At 49.2% G+C, this 25,786-nt stretch overlaps 1 protein-coding gene across 2 annotated transcripts in view; it reads right to left on the bottom strand.

Annotated features, from left to right (window-relative positions):
* Window positions 1–10,117: 10,117 nt before the first annotated feature.
* Window positions 10,118–25,786, bottom strand: part of TMEM272 (transmembrane protein 272) — a 36,348-nt gene continuing 20,679 nt past the window's right edge. Inside the window, exons 3-5 of one of the 2 annotated variants that reach the window (XM_045567302.1) lie at window positions 21,257–21,316; window positions 17,343–17,425; window positions 10,118–10,778 (exon numbers count right to left, since the gene is read on the bottom strand). In XM_045567302.1, coding sequence (XP_045423258.1) covers window positions 10,509–10,778; window positions 17,343–17,425; window positions 21,257–21,316 — 413 coding nt within the window. In that variant the 3' untranslated portion in view covers window positions 10,118–10,508. Of the gene's footprint in view, window positions 10,779–12,194; window positions 12,558–17,342; window positions 17,426–21,256; window positions 21,317–25,786 lie in introns of those variants that run through there. The other variant, XM_045567303.1, reaches the window with a different exon arrangement.

Raw genomic sequence — 25,786 nt, 5'->3', positions numbered from 1 at the left:
CACGCGCCGGGTGCACGGCCCACCCTGGCCCCGCAACCCGGGCTCGGAAAGTTTCCGCCGGGGAAGGAAGTCGCAGTCCACGTGCCGCATCTCCTAGGTACGAGAAGACACACCTAGGGAAGTACTAAGGCAGACTCTTGGCTAGCGATTTAGCGCTGGCCCTGCCGACGCCGCAAGCTGCCCCGAGAACAGCTCCCGCAGCTGACGCCCAGGAGCGCGCAGCGGGGCGGGCTCGGCCAAGCCCCGCCCCTCGGGCAAGCCCCGCCCCTGCCTCTGGCCCCGCCCCACGCCCACCTTCGGGCTGCCAGACCGCGGGCGCCGCTGTCGCTCAAGGCTCGCTTAGTCCGCGCAGCGAGATGGCGAGGGAGCGGCGGGCGCGTCCCCGCCGGCCCTGCGCGCGCCCGCGCCGTGGCTTGCCACGTGACGGCCCGCCCCTCCGCCCCGCCCGCGGCCCCGGCGCCGCCCGCCTCCCTCGGCGGGTTCGCTTAGCCCCTCGGCGGGGTGCGCGGCGCTGCGGTGCGGGGACGCGGACCCCCTCCCCGGCGCGGCCTTCGCCCCCGTCCCGCCCCCGGCGCCGCCCGCCGTTACATCATCCCGGTTATGTAAGAGCCGCGGCTTCCGGGGCTTTGCTCCCCCGGGAAGGCGGGGGTCTCGGAGCCGGCCCGTCCGCGCCGCCCCAGCCTCACAGGCGCGGGGGAAGGAGGGGCCCGGCCGTGGCCGCGCTCGAGGGCGCGGAGCCACCGCGGGGTGGAAGCCGGGCGTCCGCGCGCGTGCGGGAATGCCCGCCTGCTGCGCGTGCAGCGTAAGGCCGGGATGCGAAGATGGCCCGCAGCGCACCTCGCGGGATTTGGTTACCTGGAAAATAATGCGGAATAAAACGTTGAACCTCATGATGTTAAAAAGATTTCTCCATCTAATGGGTTTCATCATAAGGGTCATGGTAATAACCAGCATCCTCCAAGTTCCTACGTGTATTAGTTCACGCAGTGCCCTAGTACATCCCCCCTCGCCAGCAGGTGCGGTCAGGTTCAAGTGCAGGCAGTGACACAGGTGGCACGTGGCAGGGCTGGGGCTCCCACCCGAGAGGTAATTCTGCCTCCAAAGTCTATAGACTTTTGCCACTAGTTCTGCAACTTCAGGCAGTGCCAAGGAGGGTCCCCTGATCTCCCCCAAATCTTCATCAGCCTCCCTCTACCCAAGCCCAAATAAACAAGCGGTGTAAGCAAAAGAGAGAATGGTTGCTGCGTGAACCCAGATCTCAAGACTAGTCATCCGGCCCCATAACAAGTCCTGTTATGTAGGACTCACACCCCTGGCCACATCTGACCTCCAACCCTAAAGCCACATTTGAGTTGGGTCTTACTGCTGTCCTCAATCCCAGGCACTTGGTTAAATTCTGTGCTGGCTTACCCAAGTCTCCCAGAGACTGAGGCACTCTTACATAAGATGTACGGAGGCCAGCTGCTTTAATGGCCTCATTACTTAGGACATAGGATCACTGCCCACCCCCATCCCCCAGTGGTCGTGTTTCTACTTCAAAATAACTTTTGAAATAAATCTCCCCAGAACAGCTTGCTCCTCAGAACAGGACTCTGAAGTTCCACTGCGTTGCTCTTATTCCTGGCAGAGTGATGAAAGGAAGTTTTAACAAGTGGCATTTTGCAAAACCACCCAGCCTGGTGTGACTTTCAATGCCTGTCCGGTTAGGCTGGGAGAATATTTTAGATCCCTAGGGTTACACACTGTGCTTTGTACACTCTGCTTTGTGTCAGTGATGGAAGAGGTGCCAGTCTGCTCTGAATCTCTCTGACCACCTCAGGAAACATGCTTTTGGTTCACACAGAGGGGGTGAGGAATTGTTTTGAACCACAAAGTCTATTGAGGGTGTCAGCAGCTCTTGAAGTAAAAGGGTGGATGGAAACCCAGCTCTCTCAGTTAGCCATTGAGCCTAGGCATGCTGCATAACCAGTAAGTCTTAGTTTTTTTATTTGTAAAATGAGTATGAATATGCTCACCTCATGAGGTGGTTGTGACGATTAGAAACATTCATTACAAAGAGCTTAGTATCATATGAAGTGATCAGAAGTGTTCATTTCCCTCCTTACGCCTTCCTCTCACTCCTTTTACCCCCTATACTTACAGCCATGTCGTGTACATTCGATAAATGTTCCATGAGTGCATGAAGTGTCTAATGTTTAGCCTCAGACAAATATCCACGAAGTAGTTAATGTCTGTGCTATACACATTTCCACAGGAGGTTTTAAGAAAAGCCATCCCCTGTCTCAAAATGAGCTTCCACTCTTGCTTGGATGACAAGTAACACATATGCAAAAACAAAGGGCAGCATAGAGTTAATGTGGGGGGGTGGAGGGTCAAGGAGCAGCTGAGCTGGATTCTACTCCAATTTCTGACATTGATTCCCCGTGTGACCTGGGGTAACAGTGTATTGAAGGCTTAATATGTACCAAGCATTGTGGGTTACAGCACTTAATCCTCACGGTGACCTGTGAGGTTACTCTTGCTATTATCCCCATTTTAGAGATGAGCAAACTGAGACTTAGAGGGGTTAAGTAACTTGACTGAGGGCACAGTAAATACATGGCAGAGCCAGGATTTGAGGCCAGGTAGTATGAGTCCAGAGCTCCTACCTTCCCCACTGTATCACACTATATGGGGGCAAGTCACTTATCCTCTTTGGGCCTCTGTTTTCTCATCTGAAAAAAAAAAGGGGGTCAGACTAGATGATATTTGGGGCCCCTTCCAGCTCCAACTTTCTGTAAGTCTAATAAGAAAAGTACATAAAGATGTTAATTAGGCCCAAGGCGCTTTTAAGAGCAACATCAAAAGGGGTATGGTTGCTTCCTTCATTTCCCAGGGGTGGAAAGCCTCTAACATATTTCTTATGTGTCCCTGGTTCTAATTTGCCACTCAAAAAGCCAAACAAAGAAATCATCCTTCAAAGCTTCCTTCCCATTGATTTAGATCCCTGAGGCTAATTTTGACCAAAGTAGAAGGAGAAGCAGAAGGTGTAGACTAAGAAATCTATGGCTTCCTGCACAACAGATATACATCATGGGAAGTCTGCATCATCCTCTAACACACACACACACACACACACACACACACACACACACACCAGTGTTCATATCGCCTTCCACTGACGCTCAGTACCAGTTTCTCTAGCCAAGTTGTCATGGCAACACCAGCTGCCAATGAGATCATGGAAGACAAGGTCATAATGGCAATGATGCCTTAATATTTTACCTGACAAAGCCACTTAGTTAATAAGATGAATAACCGTAAATCATAAATCCATAGGAAGCTAGGCACCATTCACCGTCCATGTTTAGTGTGCAACTGGGGGTGGGGAATAGAGATGAAAGCAGAGGGGAAGGAACAAAAAGGAAGAGAGCGTGAGGCAGGGGGTGGGGAAGGTCTCTGCTGCCGATCCGTGTTATTTCTCAGTGTAGATCATGCACAGGTGCTGACCCTGCCTGTGCATGGATTAAGGAACTGGGCTCTTCCTAATGACAAGGAGGGAGGGGTGTCACAGGCTCCCAGCCTCAATCACACAGGCTTATGAGAAACCCAAGGCGACAGCTTCCTGGTGTTCACACTCGCAGAGGAAAGAAGCAGCCCAGGGAAGACGGTAGAGAACAACCCGCTCAGTGGCTGATAAAGTCACCAAGTGGTGACGCCTTTGTGGTGGCCTCCTTGCCTCTCTTGATGACATCACCTTGTACAGACTCACTTGCCCCAGGGTTGTCTGTTGCCCATCTGAGCCAACTTCCTGAAGAACAGAGCAAGTTGAGTTAAGGGCTTCCTTCCTTTCACAAGGAGCTAATCACAGTGTGCGCCTCTGGCAAGAACTTGGCCGGGGGGAGTTGAGGTGGGAGACTCCATGTACACTGCATGCCCCGTGTGCCCTTTGATGTTGTACCGTGTGCGAGATTCACTTCTTCAGACAACAAACATGCAAGGATCGCCCTTCCTTCCCCAGCCTTGTCTACCCTCCAAGGACTGGAAGCATTGGCTGTGAGACCGGCCAAAAGTGGGGCCAGAGTGACCCGGGTAGATCAGTCCCCAACCGCGTTGATGAAGAAAATGATTTCCCACAAACGTAGCCCGTGTTGGTTTTAAACTCTTATGAAGCCTGTTTCTCAGGCTCTCGTATAGCAAGCCGGTTCTGTTCCGAGGGCAAAGCCAGCAGGTTTTCCGTGGTGGCTCTCGGCAGGAGGCGCTGGGGGCGTGGTGCTGCCCGGGATGCTGCCGCAGCTCACCTTCCTGCACCGCCTGGTGCCGCCACTGACCCCGGGTAGAGGGCACCATCGCGGGCGGGAGGGGGGTGCTCACACCGGGTGGCGCCCTGGCGAGAATGGGATCCAGTCGGAAGACCCACATTCAGTGCCGTCGCCTCTTCGGAAAAGAAACTTCACCTCTCAGAGCCTCAGTTTCCCCTCCACTGGGAGTGTAACTGTACAGGCCTCACAGCACAGTGGTGAGGATGAAGTAAAGTTAAGTTTCTCTTATTTAACAAACACTCACACTCCACACACTATGGGCCAAGCCCTGTCCCAACCTCCTTACAAATGAGGAAAACCAGACTCAGAGAATTTAAGTGGCGTGTCACAGTCACAGTCACACATCTGGAAAGCAGCAGAGTCACACGCTGAAGGCCCTTTCTGTAAGGATGGGGGATGTCCCTTGGCGGCTGCTTCTCAGTTTCTTCTTTTAGTAACTTCTTTGGGGGCCTGGAACTTCCACCACAATCCCCTCCCCTTTTGTGGTGGGCTGATTTGTTCCTGGGTGTGACTGGGTAGCTTGTAGTCCCACAGCCCCCTCTGCCAGCAGTCCTCCCGCCCCCGAGCCCAAGCCAGAGGCTCTCAGAGATGGAGGGTGGGCATCGGGACCTGCCATCACAGCCTGGGAGTGTGTGTCCCTGCATATGCACGGGTGACCAACGACCCTGTGCTTCGGCTATTTAATATTGGTCAATGCTGTCATTCTTCAGAGGCTTGAGAGGATAAGGAATACATATACATATTTTTTTTTTAAAATGTGGTAAAATACACGTAACACGAAATTTACCAGTTTTAACTGTACAGTTCAGTATTAAGCACCAGTGATGGTGCAACTATCACCACCATCCATCTCCAGAACTTCTCATCTTACCAAACTGAAACTCGGTCCCCATGAAACACTAACTCCCCCTTCCCCTCCCTCAGTCCCTGGTAACCACCATTCTCCTGTCTCTATCAGTCTGATTACTCTAAGTATTCATACCTCATTTAAGTGGAATCATACAGTATTCGTCCTTTTGTGACTAGCTTATTTCTGTTAGCATAATGTGCTCCAGGTTCACCCACATTGTAGCACATTGCAGCATTTCTTTCCTTTTTAGGGCTACATACTGTTTCATTGCATGAATATACAACATTTTGTCCATCCGTCCATCTGTTGATAGACACGTAGATTGCTTCCCTCTCTTGGCTATTGTGAATAATGCCGCTATAAACATGGGTGTGCAAATATCTCAAGATCCTGCTTTCAATTCTTTTGTGTATATACCCAGAAGTGGAATTGCTAGATTATATGGCAATTCTATTTTTAATTTTTTGAGGAACCTCAATACTGTTTTCCATAGCGGCTGTATCATTTTACATTCCCACCCACATTGCACAAGGGTTGCAATTCTCCATATCCTCACCAACACTTGTTATTTTCCAGGTTTGTTCTTTCTATTTTAATAGTAGCCATTTTAATGGGTGTGAGATGGTGTCTTGTGGTGGTAAGTTATTATTTTTTATGCATCTTAAAATAATGTAATAATTTCTGCGATATTCAAGTGCCACCTCCATCTTGTGTTCATTGACTAACATATCTTAGTTACACGTACACACACACCCACATCATAATGAAAGGACAGTTTGATCCTTAGGTATGTGGTTTTGTTATTGATGCTCACATTCCTGGGACTATAAGAAGAACATATAACCTAATTCACCTCTCTCCTCTCAGGAGCTTAATCCATTGTTGGTGACAGGTGTGTCCTCAGATGAGTCACATGCCTTAATCTAAAAGGTCCTGCACCCGGCTTCCTCAGGACTTCTGGCTCAGTCAGAGGTTTACTTACGCACACAACAGGAGGATGGCGAATATTTTCTCAAACTGAGCTCTCAGTTGTTCATGTGGCAAAATGAAATTTCACATTACTGGTTTTCCCACTTGGATTCCTGGAAATGACAGACCATGCCAGCTACAGGGAATGTGCCTCTTCAAACGAGTCTTTGAATACTGGTCATGCTCGAGGCAGATTTCTGCGTTGATAATGAAAAGACATCCATGATACAGGAGTGGAAAAAAGCAGGTTGTAGAAGAATATGAATATTGTTCTACAGTCTGACATAATTTATGTAAAATGCATATATTTATGCTTAAACATGCATGGCATATTCTGGAAGCATACTAAAAACAAACACTGGGAACCTTCTTGGAAACTGGGACTGGGGGTTGAGGTGGGTCTTGAAATCTTTTACATTTTACTTCATACCCTTTGACACTGTTTGAATTTCTAGCCATAGCAGGTATCACTTTTATAATAAAAGTAAAGCTTTAAAATAGTCATTTTGGGAAAATGAAAAGCATTATAAAAGGTGATATATGAGTAATTTTGCTCATGCCTCCAGCTGTGGAGAAATAACTGGGTCTTAGGCTGGGTTCCCTGGAAGCAGAGTCTGAGATGGGGCTTCCTGGAAAGCGATGTGTCGGGGGCGTGGTCTCAGGAAAACAAAAACGCAGGGAAGGAGGACAGGAAAAGGGAAGACGGACGGTAGCTTCCACCCCATGCCTGTGGTGAGCTCTGTAGCATAGATAACACCACAGGTTTGACCCCCCCCCCCCGAAACAAGGGGGTTGGGCCTTCTCTCCCTCTGCTCCGCGAGTCCTTAGCTGTGGGTACCCGGCTGGGGCGAGGAGAGCGGTGACTCCCAGGCACCCCTCGGCAGCTGGCTCCAGTCAAGCAAGGACAGGCCCCAAGACGGGGTGCAGGTATGAGCCATCAGCGGCCACACCTGCTGCTGGGGGCACTGAGCTGACAAAGAGGGATCCCAAGGGAATCTGGGCCACAGTCTCTTTCCCCGGTGACTTGGGAATTGAACCCAAACTGGCTTCCTTGTAAACAAATTTATAAACTGTAAATTGATTTATGCAATGTTTTTCTTTTCCTTTTTCTTTCTTTCATTTCTTTTTGTTTGGGCCATGGAAAAGTACAGACTATACCGGACATTTTAGAAGCTGGAATACTCAAAAGGGAAATAAAGAGTAAAAACAAGTCTGTTTGGAAGAATCCAATCAGATGGCAAGAGTTTGGCAGTTGTGGGGAAATCACTGGAAGGCTGGAGCTCAGAGCTGCTGGCCAGGGAGGGGCAGCTCCGGAAGGAGACAGTGCGTTCCCATCGGGCTACTGATGGTTGCAGAGAAGGCTTTTTTTTTCTTTTAATTTCACGGACAGTGTATATCGTATCATTGATTATATCTCCCTTTCTGCTTTGCATTTGAGAAAATTCAAAGCCAGATTTGAATCCAGGACTAAGTAATTCAGGGAATAAGGCCAAAGGGCAGGGGTTGCTCTGGGAGGGTGTATTGTAAGGCCTAACATTTCACAGGCTGCCTTGACATCTGTGAGCTTCACAGGGGCCCAGAGGCCTAACTGTGACTTCTCCTGCCCTCACCAGAGATGCCCCTGACCCGGCGGGCAAGGCTCCCCTCCTGGCTAGTCCCATATCAGTCGCACTGGCTGCGTCTCACCCAGGCACCAACCTAACGGGTTCCACTCCCTGCCAGCCTGTGAGATTACCCAAGCCTATCACATCCTCCCATGGGATCCCTGGGTTACCGCACCCTCTTGCTACACACAGCGTGGCCCCCACAGCCCCTACTGGTTCTCTCTGCTCCTGAGAGCAGCCCCACGTGGCCCTGCTGGTACTGTGTCCCCCTCCCCTGGGCCGTGAGTCTATGTGATTAATAAGCCGCTGTCAATCTCATGTGTCCAGTGTGAGGGGGCATGTGTTCAGCCATCTTATACTCTTTAGGGCAGGGACCCCTCTCTCAACAATGGGGTGATAGGATGTGATCAGAACACAGACACATTTTGAGTCACAGGGGTCTTTAGGAGCCTAATTAGAGCATGCTGATGTCCAAACCCTTCTTAATACCTTTCCTTTGCCTATGAAGCAGAGCTTTACTTCCGTACGATGCAGTCAGTTTTTAAACTTTAAAAGTGATGTCACAAAGGAAATGTTCTAGAGAAAACAACATATGCATTTGAAAACACCCCCCTCTTATTTCACTTCTGCTTGCAATGGCAAAATGCTGTCTCCCAAGATATCCAGGATAACTTGGCTGCTATGGTACTAGGCTAAGAAAGGCAATCTATTGAAATTCTATCTCTATAAAAGAGATTTGTTTTCTTGTTAGTTCTATACTTATAAAAAGAGAAATTACCACTAGAATCACTAAGAAGGATTCCCTGTTAATTCATTTTTCTAGAATCTCCACTACAGACTCATCTGCCCACCTGAGGATTTTGAGTTTTATGGAGCAAAATTTGTCCAGAGCAGGCTGGTGGTTGTCAGCTTCTGTGTACAGAGTCTGTGCCCTCAGGAACCCACTGGAAGAAAGAAAAACAAAGCATCCCAAGGACGGGAGCATTCTCTTCCCCAGGGGTATTCAAGGAAGACACTGGGGAACAAATTGTATGAAGTTTATTCCATCAACAGTGAAGCACAAGATCCAGTCATACAAAAATGAAAGCTATTGACCACTTTGCCTCTTCTCATACTAAAATAAATGGAAATAACATGAAGTACTGAAATGACATCACATTGTCCTCATGGCGACAACCACGATACGCCTGACGTGGGTCAGTCCACGCTTTATTCGGGGCCTGAGTGCATGAGTGTGGTTCTCTGGCCCACCGGATCAGAACCAGTGAGGCCCCATGAATCAGGATTCCTGGGGGCCGTGATTCTGCATTTGAAACAAACCCCTGGGTAGTTCTAGTTCCTCACCGAGGTTTGAAACCACTGGTATGGCTGATGCCAGTGAAATGGTCCCACTTTTACCACTTTCAACAGTCATTTGTATAGATTCGGGCACAGAATGATTTTTAGAATGATGCCCAATGTAGCAAATACAGTTGAAGGGCTTCAACATATAGCTTATCTTTGCTGCAGTCTTTTTTCAGGTGGGAACAACTGATTATCTCTGGATTTGTTCCCTTGAGCTTTCATAGCATCCAGAAAGTTGAGATGTTTCCATGTCCATTTCCCCTGGAATGCCACTGCCTTGCCACGTTCCCACCGAGGAGGGATGGCCGTCTCCTGCGTCAGTCTTGGGTGGGCACTTCCAGTTTGCAGCTACGCACAGCCCGTTTCACCAGGGCAGCAAGCCCTCTTCAGGCCATGCCAGTAATTACAGCCAGGAGCTGCTTACACTCACCTACCTAAATTTTCCCCCAGCAGAGAGAAATAATGCTAACAGGGCGTCACTTAAAGCTTTGGTCCCCAACCCCCGGGCCTCAGACCAGTACCAGTCCGTGGCCTGTTAGGAAATGGGCCGTCCATCACCACCTGAGCTCTGCACCTCCAACCCCCCCAACCCCAGTCCATGGAAAAATTGTCTTCCATGAAACTGGTCCCTGGTGCCAAAAAAGTTGGGGACCACTGACTTAAAGGCCATGCAGCCCATCCCTTCCTAGACAGTCTGATGTCATCTCTGGATTAAGCAGAACTTCGAAGAACCACAGTTGTAGGCCATTGCCTTGGCCCCAGAACTTCTTTCTTGAAACATGCCTCCTAATAGCCATCTCACCATCCATTGAGGAAGGATCAATGGATCCTAATAAATGATCATTCAAAGGCTGCTATGCTAAAGATGGCACCCAATGAATCACTATGTATCCCTCTATGAATTGATGCCCATGAACACTATCTTTCAGACTTAACCTGTGTTTTTCCAGAGGGGGAGAATATTTTTACTCCGGGGAAAACGTGCAGCCTACAACTGATCATCATCTCTTCCTTACTGCTTGGGTGGCAAGGAAACTCAAAGCCAAAAATGTGGTCCTGGTTCAGCAGTCATTCAGGACCGACATTCTCCATTGCAGCAGGGGGTAGGGAGGGGGTTACCCATGAGAATGAGCACACTGCGTCCGCCGCTCCCTCTGGTAAAGATACAGATTTCTGCCACACTCCAGGGATATCCACGCCTACCAGAAACTGGGACTCTCCAACATTTGAGACATAGCACTCACCAATATCTGCCATCTGCTAACAGACAATTTTACACTCGTGGTTTTTCACTGGCTCTTTCCACCTTTGCCAAGGCCCTAGCAACGGGAGCCGGAGACACTTCCACGCGGGAGATGTGCAGGGGTCCCTGGGCTCAGGTCTTTGCTGCTCAGAGACATCCAAACGTTGGCTACGTGACTGGGAGTGGCTGACAAGTCATCATCTGGGGAAAGGAGGCTGGGAGGGGAGCCCAAGGCACACCCACCCAGCCCGCAGCCTCTCCCCGGCCCCAGCACAGAGAGGGCAACATGGGGCACGATGAGGGAATTGGGCATCACAGGTGAGGCCGGATCCACAAACCACACACCAGGCATCTTCTTCCACCGCTCTAGTGAAAATGAAGACAGAAACTGCCCCGAGGGCCAGGGGCAGAAAAAGGGCCATTCCTCTTTTGCCCAGCAGAGGGCGCACCAAACACCTTCTTCTCACCTGGGAGGAAAAGTGGACAAACCTGACTCCAGGTGACAGACCCTGGGGAGCGCTTCCAAACTCAAGTGGCACGTCTCCACGGGGCTTAGGGGTCCTTTTCGCTGAAAGCCACAGAGAGGAGTGAGCCTCTCAGTTTGAGCTGATCCTTCTGATAAAGGGGGGTGCCTCACATTGATGGCCGCTGAGGGGTTGGTTTGATTATAAAGCAAAAAAAAAAAAAAAAAGCAGCTCAGCTCAGCACCGCATAAATACACAGACAGGCTGTGCCTGTGGCTGAGAGAGAAGCACAATTAAGCAGGTGCCGTGCCCCCCCCCCCACTGCTCCTAGAGAGACACACGACAGTGTCTTTATCTAAAATCCTAAAGCTAAAATTCTAAAGCCTGAGGACGTCCCTTGGCAAGAGGCTGCCCTGCTTGTCAGTACGGACACACTGACCCAGCACCCCAGCTCCCACGAACTTCATCTTTCAACAGCGGCAGCAAGAGGCCAGGTTAGTGGCCGCTCTTTGGTGTCATCCTAGACTTGCAGACATCTTGGTTTACAAAAGGCTCCCAAGCCTAACCTGCTGCTAGGTAGAGGAGCTACTGTATGATCTTTAAGCTCAGAAACCAAAAAATACCTACACTGATGGCACCTTAACTCATGCAACGTGGCCGGAAACATATAAAACTGGCTCATGCCACATAGCCAGCCACAAATCACAAAGAGGTACCCAGCTAACCAGGGAAAGAAACAGAGTCAAGGCCAAGCAAAGAGTTGGCAGTTGCAGCACATGGAGCACACTAGGAAATGCCGGGCTAGCGGGCTGGCCCAGACCCCAAGGTGAAAGCTGCTTTCTTGACCTCGGCAGATTTGACAGCTGTCCCTGCGATGTCCCTGCCCATCAGATCAAACTCGTGTGATTCGGGGTTAGGAGAGACTGCTTCTTCACTTTCCTGAAAGGCAGCTGAAATCATTAAAACGGCACCTTTCTCCTTTTAATAACAAAAGCCATCATTGCAAGTGAAGCCAGGATATGTCTGGATATGTCTTGTTTGAAAGTCTGTGTTCTTTCTAGGACGTCACGGTGCTCGTGGTTGAACGACAACAGCAGTAGCAGCGGGAACTACAACCAACCTTGCTCCTGTACCACCCAGGGGACTTGCACCACGAAAGGGTCTCCTACTCTTTGCCTCCTTCACTTCATCTCCCCTCCAAAAAGAAACCCTTTGAAAACTCCTATGAGTACAAAGTTCCCATCTTGAACCAGCAAAAGCGCTTTCCCCCTGTGCCAGGGAGGCAAGTGTTTCTTTCCCCTGCTCTCCAATCAGCACATGTTGGTGGTTTCCTGAATGCCTGGAGGGAAGGTTTTATTACCCCTACGGTGTGTCCTTGTCCTGAAACTGTGTGAGCGTGTGTGCTGGAGGGGGTGGCTGTCAGTCTTCATCGGCAGCAACTCTCCCCCTGGAACACACGTAGACACAGGCGCTGCCCAGGATGAGCAAGGCCAGCGCGGTGTGACTGAGCGCCAAGACCCCTACCGCAAAGAGGTACAGGGTTTTGTCACAGTAACCCTGAGGGTGCTGGAAAGGGGGAATGAAATCAGGCAGGTACACAGAAAAGACCCAGTAATTGCCCAGGATGAACCAGAGGAAGAGGAAGAGACTGAGGATGAGGTGGAGGTAGTACTTGTGCACATTCCGCCTCCAGGGGTACTCATCCTCGTCATCATCATCGATCACCACGGCCTTGGACAGAAGCCGCCTCATCCTGGTGGAGTCATACAGAAGGAGAGACACCTGGGTCGTGGCAGGGAATGAGGGTCGCAGGGCAGAGCCGCGGGGGGCGCCAGTGGGAAGAGAGAGAGAGGTGTTAGTTAGAAATGCCACGAAGCAGCAAAATTAAATTTGAAGAATTAGAATTAAAACTGGCAAGGCTGAAGGCATAAATCCATAGTCAGCATCCTCTGTGGCATTTTCCTTTTAGATGTGTGCCTTGGCTTGGACAAAGGCTTAGTTGATGCAGCTCATCTCTGCAGCGAGGCTCGGACCAGCTTTCGCCTGTATTGTGCCGGCACATTCGAACCCCACGTGGCATTATAAAAATGACACCTGGTTCAGATACTAGAAGACCTCGAAATAGGCCCCTCCATCTTGCGAGGAACCCCCAGCAGACTTCCCCCTGCTATTTGCAGGCCACTTCAAAGGCCTGGCACAGTACCTGACTCCAGGTACTGCCAGCTCTTTCCTCCGGCCCCTGCCTCTGCCCCGCCTGCTTTCTCTTCTCTTGGGCGTTTCCACTGCTCCCCATCTCAGGCACCTAGGATTCCCTAGTGGGGCCATGGAGTGGGAGTGTTGTCCCTCCTGTTCTCATGTGTCTTTCAAGTCAAGAGCACAGGCCCTCGTCCTGCGAGCCATACTCCTGGGGGGGACAAAGACCATCTGGGTGGATGGTCCCTGACTCCAGCCTGACACTCCTTTGAAATTCTGCTCCCATCTGGTTACACAAAACACCACCGTTCCCATCCAGCTCTGACTGGCCTCAGTTGCCTTTGCTGCAGGGGAACAGTTTTCCTCCGAGAAAGCAGCCGTGGGAGAAGGCAAGTGGTCCTTGCTAAGGCATCCTGCCACAGTTCCCTGTCTTCTGTCTAGCAACTGGACCTGTGATTCCTTTTCCAAGCCCAGCCTGCGTATCTTCCAGGCTCCCCACCACTGCTACCGCCAGCCTCATGGTGCCCCTAACCCTGGAGGGCGGGGCTTTAGAAAGAGCCCTTTGGCGACGGAGAGCGTGGTGGGTTGGCGAGGGGGAGAGCCCAGCTGGGGTGCAGTGGAGGGAGAGGCGCGGCCGCCCAACCCCAGTGAAGCCAACGAGAGAGCTGGGGGCAGAGGAACCCAAGCTGTGCCTGGGGGGGAGGGGTGACTTCAGGTTTGGACTAGTTCCAGATGGAAATTCTGGATGGAAATGCAGGTGCTGGGGGCCCACAGGGGGCGGAGTGGGGGCCTGGAGGCCGACAGAGAGGTGAGGGCTCACATGGAGGAGCTACTGTGCAGAGGCCACAGTGACAGTGACGCTGGGAACACACCTTGTATAAAAGGACCCCCGGTGCCGGGTGAAGCGGTTGATATACATTATCTCAGCTAATTCTCGAAGCAGTCTGAGGTGAGAGGTATTAAACAAATACGGGCACGGGAGGACCACAACTGGAGCCATCGGGCCAAAACGTCAACAGCGACTTTCTCTAGTGGTGGAATTTACAGGTGGCTTTGATTTTCCTCTTTGTGCTAATCGGTATTCTTTTATTTTCCACAATGGCAGCGAGTTGTTACTTCTGAAAAGATAACGACGCCTGAGGGAAGGGTTAGTTCAGCGCTTGGCTGCGTGGGCTGCTTTAGCTCATACGAACCTCGAGCTGCCTGTTACCATCTGTGTTGCCCACAGGAGGAAACTGAGGCTCAGAGAAGTTAAGCGGCTTCATCCAGGTCCACAGTAAGTAAGAGGATGAGATGGGCATCGGTCCACACCTCCCTGACCACTGTCTACACCACACTACACTGATAATTAAATCGGAGGACGTGAAAGTGGAGGTTTCTCTCCAATGTGGTCTAACTGCCCAGGTTTTCCAGGCATAAGACCTGCAGCCTGGCTGGGAAGCAGAACACTCCCACGAGAAAAGGCAAGTAAGAGCTTGGAGGAGTTCAGAAAGCCACGCTCCTAGAGCTGATGTCAGCATCCAGGGAGGGCTTCCTGGCAGAGGGGGCATACTCCAGAGCCCTGTGGGCAGGGAGAGGTGGGTGGGGCCTCCTCCGAGGGGGACTGTGAGGTCAGGTTGAACACCAGCCCGGCCATTCCCTCATCCGAGCTGGAACCCGGAGTGCAGCTCGGGTTTCTGTCACTCAGACCCACCTCCCTTCCTTGCAGGGCCCACTCCTTGGGGGAATCCCCCACGCACCACGTGTCCGAAGCTCTGGCTGCCCTCCCGGGACTGGTTTTCGGGCACCAGGACAGGACTGAGTAGCCGCCACCACTGAGAGGGGGATGGAAGATGCGGGAGTGTGGGGCAGAGAATGGTCACTCAACCAGTGTTTCAGAAACTTGCTTTTAACACGGCTCCCAGTAACAGATACATTCTACATCAGGGCCCGGGAACTGGGTGACTTCGTGTCCTTGTTGGCTCAGAGAAGCCCTGCTCTATGCTGCTGTCCTGGCATGATGATTATTAAAGCCCCTTGTACTGTCAAAAGTGTCCCACTGTGCATGATAAATTATATGGTCAACTCACCCAGCGCTACATGTATACAAAGGCAAGTATCACGCAAAACTTACTAGGCACTCTAATTTTCTATATTATTTTTTAAAAAGCAGATCACAACCTCCTAAATTCATTTCATGATCTTCTAATGGGTCATGACCCTCAGTTCTTTTTGATAACTCCAGGAAATGTCTACTCACTTCCCTTCAAGTTTCTGTTTGTAAAACGCAACCCTGGGATGCCATGTGACGCATTTCATGAAGGATGCCAGGACTCCATGTGCCAGTTCTGAGGTTAAATGCAAAGTGTCATCACCACAAGTAAACTCCTGTCTCTGGGGACTCCCTGAACCTGTCTGCCACTGCTCTATAATGGTTTTGGACTCACTGTGTATTACGTTGCTATGATGAGCACAGAAATTTAATTTGGCTTCAAACAGTTTTAGATTGCCAGGGGGGAAAAATCAATGCTGTTTATTAGGGCCCTCATTTATTCATTAACATAAATTACCTTTGGGTTCTGGGCTGGCTTTTGCTGTTATTAAGAGGAGCAGACCCCGTGGACAGTGACATCTCTAAAGAAAAGTTCCACTCTGTCAAGTCGAGTGAGGGAGGGTGGGGCAGAGGTAATTACTGCCCAAAACTCTGCCCTTGTTTTGAGTATGTCTATGGTGCTCAAACCATCAGAGCCTTCCCCTGACACCGTGGGGGCCGTGGGGGAAAATGCAGCCCTGTTGAGCCAAGAGCCTTTGGGTTTCCTTGGAGCTAAACAGAGTCCCTGGTGGATTGCACAGGGATGTTGTTATGGGGACCGTGTGTATTTGTACATTCCACAACATTGCTCACCAGCTGCTGTCAGGAGATGAGGAAGTAACAGGGAAGCAACCCCAGACAAAAGGCTCCAAGGGTTTGCCCCAAATCAGACGTTTCCTAAGATAGAAGTGAGCTTGTGGCTACCAATTGCATAAGAGAGTGGCAGTTTTTAAGACGTTCCTTTGATGTCTTAGATCAATAGCATGACCAGCGCCACTGGCCAGCATCTTCTGAAGGACCCCAGCACCAGAAGGGAGCTGACAAATCGGACAGTGGATCCCAGTGAAATTTCATATGCAGTGCTCTGGCTTCCGTTTTCTCTTGCATTATTGCTTTGTTTTTATAAAACTGTTTTGGAAAAACAGATGCTTGTGTTTTCTAGCTTTTGATACAGACAGCTGTGAGGTGGGCTCGGATGGTCGGAAGAGTCATTGATACATGGAGGTTGGCCTAAGGTACTTTTGGTAGGTGTGGTATTTCCGTGGGCCAGGGATTTTGGAACCTCAACTTCAGGCTAGCCTGACCCTGCTATTTCTTCTTCAGTTGCTTTTCCTGTTTAAAAAGATGTCAGTACAACCCATGAGCAAATCAGCTGTACAACTTGAGAGTCCCAGAGAAGCACCCCTACCCCCAGACATAAGGGTTTCACGGTTAATTGATAACTGCAGCCAATTTATTCTATGGTAGTCAACTGAGAACTAGGAGGTACAGTTAAAATATGAACTGCTAAATCAAACACATTTTAATCAATGTCAACTCTCCTGCATTGAACAGGAACTTTTCTTAAAACAAGCACAGAGAAAGGCCATGAATTCACTAGGTGAATTCAACGGTATAACTGGCAGCCAATGACTCCTGTGAATCAACTCCTGTTAGACTAAAAGCCACAACTTAACCCGTGGGACTCTGCAGCAGAAGGAAGCTCTTGCAAAGATGCACAGCCCTGGGTGAATACCCTGCATCTGGAAAACTCCATGTCTCTGAAGCCAGTCACTCCAACAACCATGCTTAGGCGGAAGTTGTTCTGGCTCCCATGAGGGTAGCAAACAATTAACAGATGCGTTCCACAGTGCTTGCAAGTTAAGTTTCTGCAAGGACTGTTACTGAAAGCTGGGCACCTGTAGGAAAAATGGTAGACCTTCTCCTTTCAAAATCGAAATTTTCTGCCTATCAGCAGAAATACAGAGCTTTTAAAGGGAGTGCCCTCAGTTCTGGGCTATTGTGGTTAAGTATTCTAATCTTCCTTTCTCTGCCAAAGACAAAGCCCCACCTCTGCCCACCTGGGGGGCTGGCGTCAGCCTGGGATAAGAACAAAAGACACTGGCCTGAGGCCGGGATGCAGGTTTTAGTTCTCAGAAAGGAGTGCAGGATGTTTTAAAGAGACAGAAAATATTTTTGCCCTTTTTTTCAGGCCATTCTTTCTGTTACGTATTCCCCACTCTCAATTTTACGCTTCCGTATCTATGGGAGGAGGGGTGATTACTCTGTTACAGGACTATAAACAACAGATAAATATACTTTACCTTTAAGGTTCCGACGATCCCGCCCACTAGCAAATATAAAGGAATGAGGGGCTGTATAGGGCAGTCCTCCAAAAACTTCATTCCTACACAGGGCAAACAGAAGAGGCTTGAGAGAAATGTACACAGGGCCTGGTTATGAAAATGAGTGAAACAGTTACAAAAGCCAAAATCTTAATCATGCCAACTATATGCATCATTGCCAACCTGCTCCCCAGATGCTCAGAGGACTGACACAGCGGAGCCCACTGGCAGCAGAAGGGTGGCACGTACACCATCAGATGGCAGGGACCAGGGGCCACTGCACCTTTGTCTGGGCATTAACGGGCCATGGGTTGTACTCTGCTTTTATGAAAAGCCAATGTATGACAGTTCATGTTTTCAAGGATTCAGTATTCAAAGAATCCCTTTAAATATACAGTTTCCTTGATATGTTTAAAAGAAGACTATTTGTGGGTCCCGTTTCTAAATGCATCCACCGGGTAAAGTGAGGCTCTCATTTACTCTGCTCCCAGGGCCAGGTAGCAGGGAGGGGCCGGCAGAGAGCTCTTCCTCCTTGGGCAGCGAACCCGCTGCTATTTTATTCATAGTCACTGTACTATCACCACCGGCCATGTCACTTGCCGGACCCCAGGCTGGGAAACCTGTGTGTGCTGACATATCCTTAGCAACCAGATATACTACCAAAGCCGGCTTAGACCCCCACCCTGTATTTATTTGTTTATTTTTTGTAGACACGGGGTCTCACTATGTTGCCCAGGCTGGCCTTGAACTCCTGGGCTCGAGGTGATCCTCCTGCTCAGCTTCCCTAGTAGCTGGGATTACAGGCGTGAGCCACCATGCCTGGCATTCTCTACCTTTTCTTAATGGTAAGCTTTCTTCCTAGAGCAATACTTTCTCTACTTTTCTTAGGTCTTCATCTTCTAGGCCTATTTTAACCAATGATATGATGCTCAAACGGCCAGGTTCCCTATGGCTTCTCACACACATCTCTGCTGTGCGGGGACACTGACCACTCAGCCTGTGCCCCCACATCACCCGGCCCTTTGTGGGACGCAGGGCTGAGTGACAGTTCTGAACAATGGGCTGTGGGACTCTGTGGGGCCAAAGCATTAAGAACTGATACACGATCCTTGGTTTTCTTCCCCTGCTTTAACCAGCTGGAAGCCATGGATTGAGATGGTTAGTTCTCAAGATTGAGTCAACCTGGAGGATTAAGTCATCCCATTGCCTGGGGGAGGCCCCTGGGCCTTGGAGAGGCCCCAGGTCCAGCACCGCATTTGTATAAGCAAGAAACAAACCTTTATAGAGCTAAGCCACTGAGATTCCAGGGTTAACTTGTGACTGCAGCACAGTTGGATTACTCTGACTAATACAACACATTGGTCAACAGGGCTCCAAAAAGGGAATTCTTACTGCAGAACCAAAGTCTCCTGTTTAAATGACATTTAAACTCTTAGCTTTGATTTGACATTTTATTTCCCATAAGCGCCTTGATACTTAAGCAGAGGAAATAAACCACTTTATGACTACACTATATTCTGTGGAAATTAACAAAAATTTGTAGGTATGCAGACAGCCATAACAAGCCAAATCCACACGTTGATCCCATCGTCAGCCTAGCTAGAGGCTTGCTTTTGTGCTGTCTCTGATGTTTAGCTGCATCCGTTATTAGATGGCCATGCTTCCCAAGTCTCAGCACAACCTTTTCACGCAAAGACCTTTAAGAACTTGATGCCAGATTTCTTGGGTAGGAACTGCCTTTCAATTCAAAACCCAGCTGTGAAATGAACATTGAATAATGACTTATATAGCTGCTCATTCCTAATGAATAAAAACAGCTGCTGTTCACAGGAGAGTCAATCAGTGCACAGATGGCTTTAAAAGATCCTAATAAATTTAATAAAAGCTGTCTTTCCCCTGTGTTCTTCACATATTGCTTAGGACCTATCTCAGCTCTAGATTTTCTTTCTGTCTGATCTGTAGTGTCACAATTATTCCTTTTGGCTTTAGAACTCTCTCCCCAATGCAGTTGATAACAGCTACCGGATGTAGCAGGGGTTTTTTGTTGTTACATTTATTACTGTGACAAAATAGCTAAGCAAAAAAATTGTCATTTTAACCATTTTATATGTACAATTCGGTGGCATTTATTACATTCGTCATCTTGTGCAGCCATCACCACTATCGATTTCCAAAATTTTTCATCCCCCCCAAAACACAAACTCTATAACCAATATTGCTCTATAAACAATAAATTCCCAATACTCCCTTTCTGCAGTGGGTGTAGTAGTGATTTTAGTAAAATGTCCATGGGAATTGGCCTTGTGGGATCATCTCATTTAAGCAACCTTGTCGATGAGTGAATCATTCCAGTTCAGTTCATTTGCCAGATAATAAACCACAGGCTCCAAAGCCTAAGCTTCTCACTCTACAGATTTTGCATACCACACTCTGACGGGTGCTCCTGACTTCCTAACCAGGCTATACTCACTATCTTATGAACTCTTCTGGAAAGAGCAAAGCCATCTAATAAATGTTAATTTTTGAACTGTACTGTAATAATGACAGCTTCAGGACCTGCTGAAGTGGTTCAATTGTTTGCTCTTACACCAACCAATCCCAGACTACTCTGCTGTTTGAGTTCTCTGCAAACTTCAAAATTTTTTCTTATCCTTTTATTTCCTGTCAGGCTGTCAGCTTCCATGTCTTACAGATGTAAGGGTACTGTTTTAGTTTTTTAGTATTGTTGCTTTTTTGGAAGGTGGTGAGAGTCACATAACATAAAATTAACCATTTTAGTCCAGGCATGGTGGCTCACACGTGTAATCCTAGCACTTTGGGAGGCTGAGGTGGGAGGATTACTTGAAGTCAGGAGTTCAAGACCAGCCTGGGCAACATAGTGAGATCCCTGTCTCTACACAAAAATTAAAAAATAAAAAATTATCTGGGCCTGGTGGCGTGTGCCTGTAGTCCCAGTTACTCCAGAGGCTGAAGTGGAAGGATTACCCTATCTTAAATTTAAAAAAAAAAAAAAATTAACCATTTTAAAGTGAACAATTCAGTGGTAGTTATTGTATTCACAATGTTGTACGACCACTACCTCTATCTAGCTCTAAAATATTTTCATCACTCCAGAAGGAAACCCCATATCCATTAAGCAATTAGGGTACTGGTTTTGTTGTTATTGCTGTTGTTATTGCTTTGCAACAACTCCTATGCCCTTTGAATTTCTGCTCCGATGTGCTGTGAGCTTGACGTAGAGCACCGGGCCTGCTGGGCCTCTGAGTAAACAGGGGTGGCTGGGTTCTGCACGCAGAGCTCAGGGGCCCCATTAGCAAAGTTCAGGAGTGTGAGACTAATTCCACTGACACGTGAAGATGATTTTTAGCTATTCAGGGAGCTTCCCCTATCCCATCTCTCCCCACACCTCCCTTCTTCTTCACACTTCTGGATTATGAGGTTGTTTAATTTATGTGATTTGGGGAAGTATTTATTCATTCATTTAGCAAAAAAAAAAAAAAATGCGTAGAGCGCCCATACGTCACCCTAGCACGAGATGCATCTTTCATACTGCTCACGACAGGCTTCCACATGGGAACACAGGCTCTGGGAAGGGACCCTGCAAAACCTCTAGCCCAGTGGCTCCCAAACCGGGGCTAGAGGGACTGGAATCATCTGGGGACAGATTTTAAAAAGCAGATGTCTGTCTCTACCCCAGACATACTGTATCAGTACTTCCCAGCGTGGAGCACAGGAATCTGTATTTTTTAAATGCTCAACAAGTCATTCTGAGATGGCAAGTAGGTGTTTGGGGATGATCGGTCTGGCCCGTTCTTAAACACACGTTTTCTGTTTAAAACTGAAGTGGGTGGGCCCACGCCCTGGCCCGGCCTTGCGGCAGCTCAGCAGCTCACCTGTGAAGGCCATGGACAGCGGCAGGGCCAGGAAGGCGAAGAGTGCGCAAACGAAGCAGGCTGCAGGGAGAAGAAGAGTGGGCTCTGGATTAGAAACACGGACCCTTTCATTTCCTCTTCATTGCAGGTTACTGACACATCCCGGGAAGCCTGACCTTCTCTCCCGTGGCGAGAAAGCAGACTGGAGGAGAAGGTCACTGCTTGCCCAGGGCTCCCGTGCGGTGGGTGCTAGCCAAGACTTGCATTTCTCAGAGAGCAGAACATGCTAAGGCCCAGATTTCCTGCACGACCTCTCTGAGTCTGACAGCTCTGAGAAAAGGAGTTTATAAACCGTGCTCTGCCCGTGCCAGGATGCCAGGAGCCTCCGGCATCACCGAGCCAGACAGGATCAACCCTGTGCTTCCTGGGAGCCTGTACCCAGGCCAGATGGCTGTTCCCTGGATAAATTTCACTGACAACTCACTTTATCACTGAAAGAACTTGCCTCATGAAATCTTTTTCCCTTTCCGTTGGTTATACATTCCACAGCATGTGCTATTAGGTGATCTCCTAAACTTCCTACTGACAAACAGTATAATAGAGCTCTGAATGGACCCTCCATGCCCATCTTGACCTTCACCTCCAGGAGATGTGCAGGGGGCAGTCATGTAGAGCGATTTGACCCCATGTCCACTCCTCCCTCAAACCAGCTTTGCGGGCAACCTGTGCAGGCACTCGGCCCGCGCTTAGGAGGACCCAGCGTCTGATGTGATGCTCTTCTGGTGCCATCTTGCAAACCTAAGCGATTTCATCTTTGAACTTGAGTTCCGTGAGTGCAGCCTGCTGGGGCAATGAAGCATGGGTGTCAGCAGAGGGACCCGCACGATGCTCGGGTCTGCCACTCCCCGCTGCCACATTTGCACACTGTGTTGGTGGATGCTGGTGGGCCTGTGACGCGTGGGAGGGAACTCGGCGCTGCTGAAAGCCAGCACAAGGCAAGCTGCTGCGTCTTCGACTGAGTAAGCGGGTGCTGACAGCCCTGAGAGGCATGTTCGCCTGTGAACCAGCACTCGCTGCAGATGCAGACAGAAGGCGATGGTGTGCCAAGAAACACGAACAACCAAGGAGCCCCATCATCTCCTTTCTGACTCATGTTACTTCCCTGCATTTCGTGACATGGAACGAAGGGAAAGATAGAGCAGTCCGTAGCTCCTTTTCTTTGCAGACCTTTCTAATCATCAGTAAGCAGAAGGTAGAGAGTGTGGGGAGACTGTGCCCATATCAAGAAGCAAAATGAAGACAATTAAGTTAATTTTGTGCAATGGTTCCACTGTTTTGGTAAAAGCAAATACACGTATAAGAGCTATGAAATACAAATTGTGCCATTTCTGCGACTCCACATACAAGTTAAATGCTATTATGATTGCATTTAAAATGGCATTATATAATATTAAGATAAATGGTAAAATTTATGCTAAGAATTAAAAATTATAATTTCCCTTTACTTAAAAGTGATGTTAACTAGCACATAAAAACACTGTACCAGGTCAAAAGAAAGATTGCAATAAAAAGGAAAAAGCTTATATTTTAGTACCTTGAACATGTGCTATTTTCTTGCTGTTTGAACGAGGTGCTCTGCATTTTTGGTTTGTTCCAGGACCTGCAAATTATGTGGCAGGTCCTGTTGGTTGTGGGTGACACAGTGCTTCTGGCAGGTGTGGTGAATTAAAGAGAAAATTTCAGTTAATTTAGCTACATCTGTTTAATTTAGAGTGGGGGTCAAGGAAGGAATTTCTTACTGATAAAGGATAGAAAACCAAGGGGCTGTTGAATCCCATTTCCTATTTCTGACCTTCAATCTTGTTACAAACATGAGAAAAAGCAATTGACATCCCGGAAAAGCCTTCAGTGTGCCACAAGCTTTGGACAGATGATGCCACCTGGCCACATGTGTAATTCGGGTGTTGAGTGACACAGAGACATGGGGCAGCCACCTGCAGAGGCACCTGCCACCCAAGCCTCCTACTGAAGAGTGACAGTATTCTGCCACCCTGAACTATGCCACTTTGGCATAAAGATTATTTGGAGCTAAAGACACTTAAGAAAAATAGCAAGTGCAAGAAGAGCACCCTGACCCTCCCTTTTTTCTTCTTGAAAGTGGGAAATAAAACCCCCACTTAGAGGATGTTCTCCCTATACTAAAGGAAAGTAACGTTCTTATCATCAATGATGAGCAATTGGGACCAAGAGAATTCTGTACAAATAGATCTTGTCGAAATCACTCTTATCTCCCTTTGGCCTCCCCACAGAGCTGGTGATTACTTTCCCACAGTTTTCTGTCTTTGTTCAGCCTAGTATAAAAGCATTCAGGTTTTGCCACTGCTTTGGGTCTTCATTCCTTATAAAGACTTGCATGTCACGTAAAAGTTGTGTTAAATAAATCAAATCCCCATCCTCAGGCTAAGCCCCGGCTTCATTAGCGTCAGCCCCTCTGGGTTGTCACAGTCGAGGTCTAATAAGGCTCAGTCTCACTACCTAAACCTCAGAGCCACGATTCTCAGAGTCTCGGTGGCCGCTCTATGCTTAACAGACTGGAGTCGCTACAACCAGGGCCTGGGAATCTGCATTTGAAGCAACTCCCAGGTGATCATGCAGTAGCCGCCTTTCTGTAAGCAGGGATGGAGACTCTGCAGAGTCCTCCTAGGGCCTGTTTGCTCGGGGCAGAGTGAGGCGCTGGGGCTGTGGGACCCACCGGGACGGAAGTCACAGGCAGTTCACAGCACTAGAGCTTCTTTACCACTCAGTCCTAATAAGGACACCAAGCCACAGTCAGGGATCGGGGAACCCCACCTCTCCCCGGCTTCCTGCCTCCTGGGGCGTCTAGTTGCCCAGCCCTCGGTTACTGGAGCTCTCTGGAACAGACGTTGAGTTTCCTGGTGATGCTGCCGTTTCCACAACGACAGTTTGACAGCATGGCCACCACTGGCTAAAAGTGCTCTCTGCCTTTGAATTTATTAAGCACTGATTCCCGTGCACCTCAGAGCGCCACATTCTGGCTTCTGATAAAATGAAAGTTTCTACCTATAAAGTCAGTTTGAAAGACCTGAGTGAAAGAACTAAATCAACTGAGGGCCCCGAGGGAGAAAATACTTCAGCAATCGTGGGGGGATATTGGAATCGGAACATTGGAGCCAAATCATTCTTTATGCCAAGAACACAGCTTAGTTCATGCTGGACTTCGTGAAAGTTGCAAAAAGACAGAACGTTGGGAAGGGCGCCCTCCTGAGGCCGGCTTGTGTATTACTGGCTCAGGACTCACTTGCACCTGGAAGTGGGTTTAATGGTGGGCGGCTCTCACCATTGCTGGTGGCAGCTGCTGTGACTATCAGAGGCACAGGCCTGTTAGCAGGTGTTAATGGGTAGCCAGCAGCATTAAAACCATTTTAAGTGGGTAATGTCAGCAGGAAGAGTGAGGAGCTTTGGGGTGAGTTTGCGCTCCAAAATCTGTTTCCTGTCAACAAGTGTGTTCCTGATCCTTTGCTTAAATAGTGAAGTGCAGACACCGAGACCAGGTCTCTGTAGTTTTTCTCTGCAACACCACCCTTCGGGACCTCCACGGAGCTGCCAAATGCCCACGAGGCAGCTGGCAAAGAGTGTGTGAGGATAAACTCGAGCTAAACTTCTCTCTGCACTTCCCTGTGTCTGTGGTGGCGCCAGGGCACTCTGTCCCCTCCTGCCACGTCCAGCAGTTCTGTCTCTGCCTCGTGTTTCCCACCCATCCCTCTTCCCAACCCCTGGACCCAGCACCCTGCGTTGCCCCATTCCACAGCCTCCTGCCACTCGGCAGGGAGCTTGGTCAGCAGCAATTGGTATGAGATGGTATTTTTTTAACATCTAATCTGCTTTATAGATTCTAGGAATGGACTTCTCTATAGATAGTCATCTATTCATTCCTGCTTTCAATAAAGGTTGGGGAGCTGCAACACGCATGAGCCTCAGCAGCACAGACTTCACGATGCCACGGTGGGCATGAGATGTGTACCCACGGGGCAGCACAGGTTGGTGTGGGAAAGGGCCCAGCAGAGGTGCATGAGGCAGTGAGGGAGCCCGGAGAGGGGAGTCCTGAGGGAATCAAGGAGGGGCTGAAGGAGAACCGACATTGGCGCTGTCTGGATGGATGGGTAGGATTTCGACAGGCTGAATTGCAGGGAGGTGGCATTTCAGTCAAAGGGAAAAGCCTAGAGGAGATAAAGGATTTGAGGAAGAGAAGCTGAGTGGCGAGTCATCACCCTGAGCCGTACCTAGGCGACCCAGGACAGAGAAATGAGAGATGAAGTAGGAGCTAGACATTGAGACTAGAGGGCGTTTCCGCGCTGCGTCAGGGCGTTTGGATAGTATTAGGAAGATAAAGAGAGCTGGGGGGGGGGGGACGTGGAATCGAGAAGTGACATAATCAAAGTCGAATCTTTGGGAAGAGGCTGGAGCCAAAGGGGGTGGCTCTGGGGACACAGAGACCGTGGAGGAGGCAGATCAGCGATTTAGCCCCAAGAG

This window comes from Lemur catta, chromosome 13 (genome assembly GCF_020740605.2).
Source record: "Lemur catta isolate mLemCat1 chromosome 13, mLemCat1.pri, whole genome shotgun sequence".
NCBI lineage: Eukaryota > Metazoa > Chordata > Mammalia > Primates > Lemuridae > Lemur > Lemur catta.
This window is presented reverse-complemented; position numbering and strand designations above follow the sequence as displayed.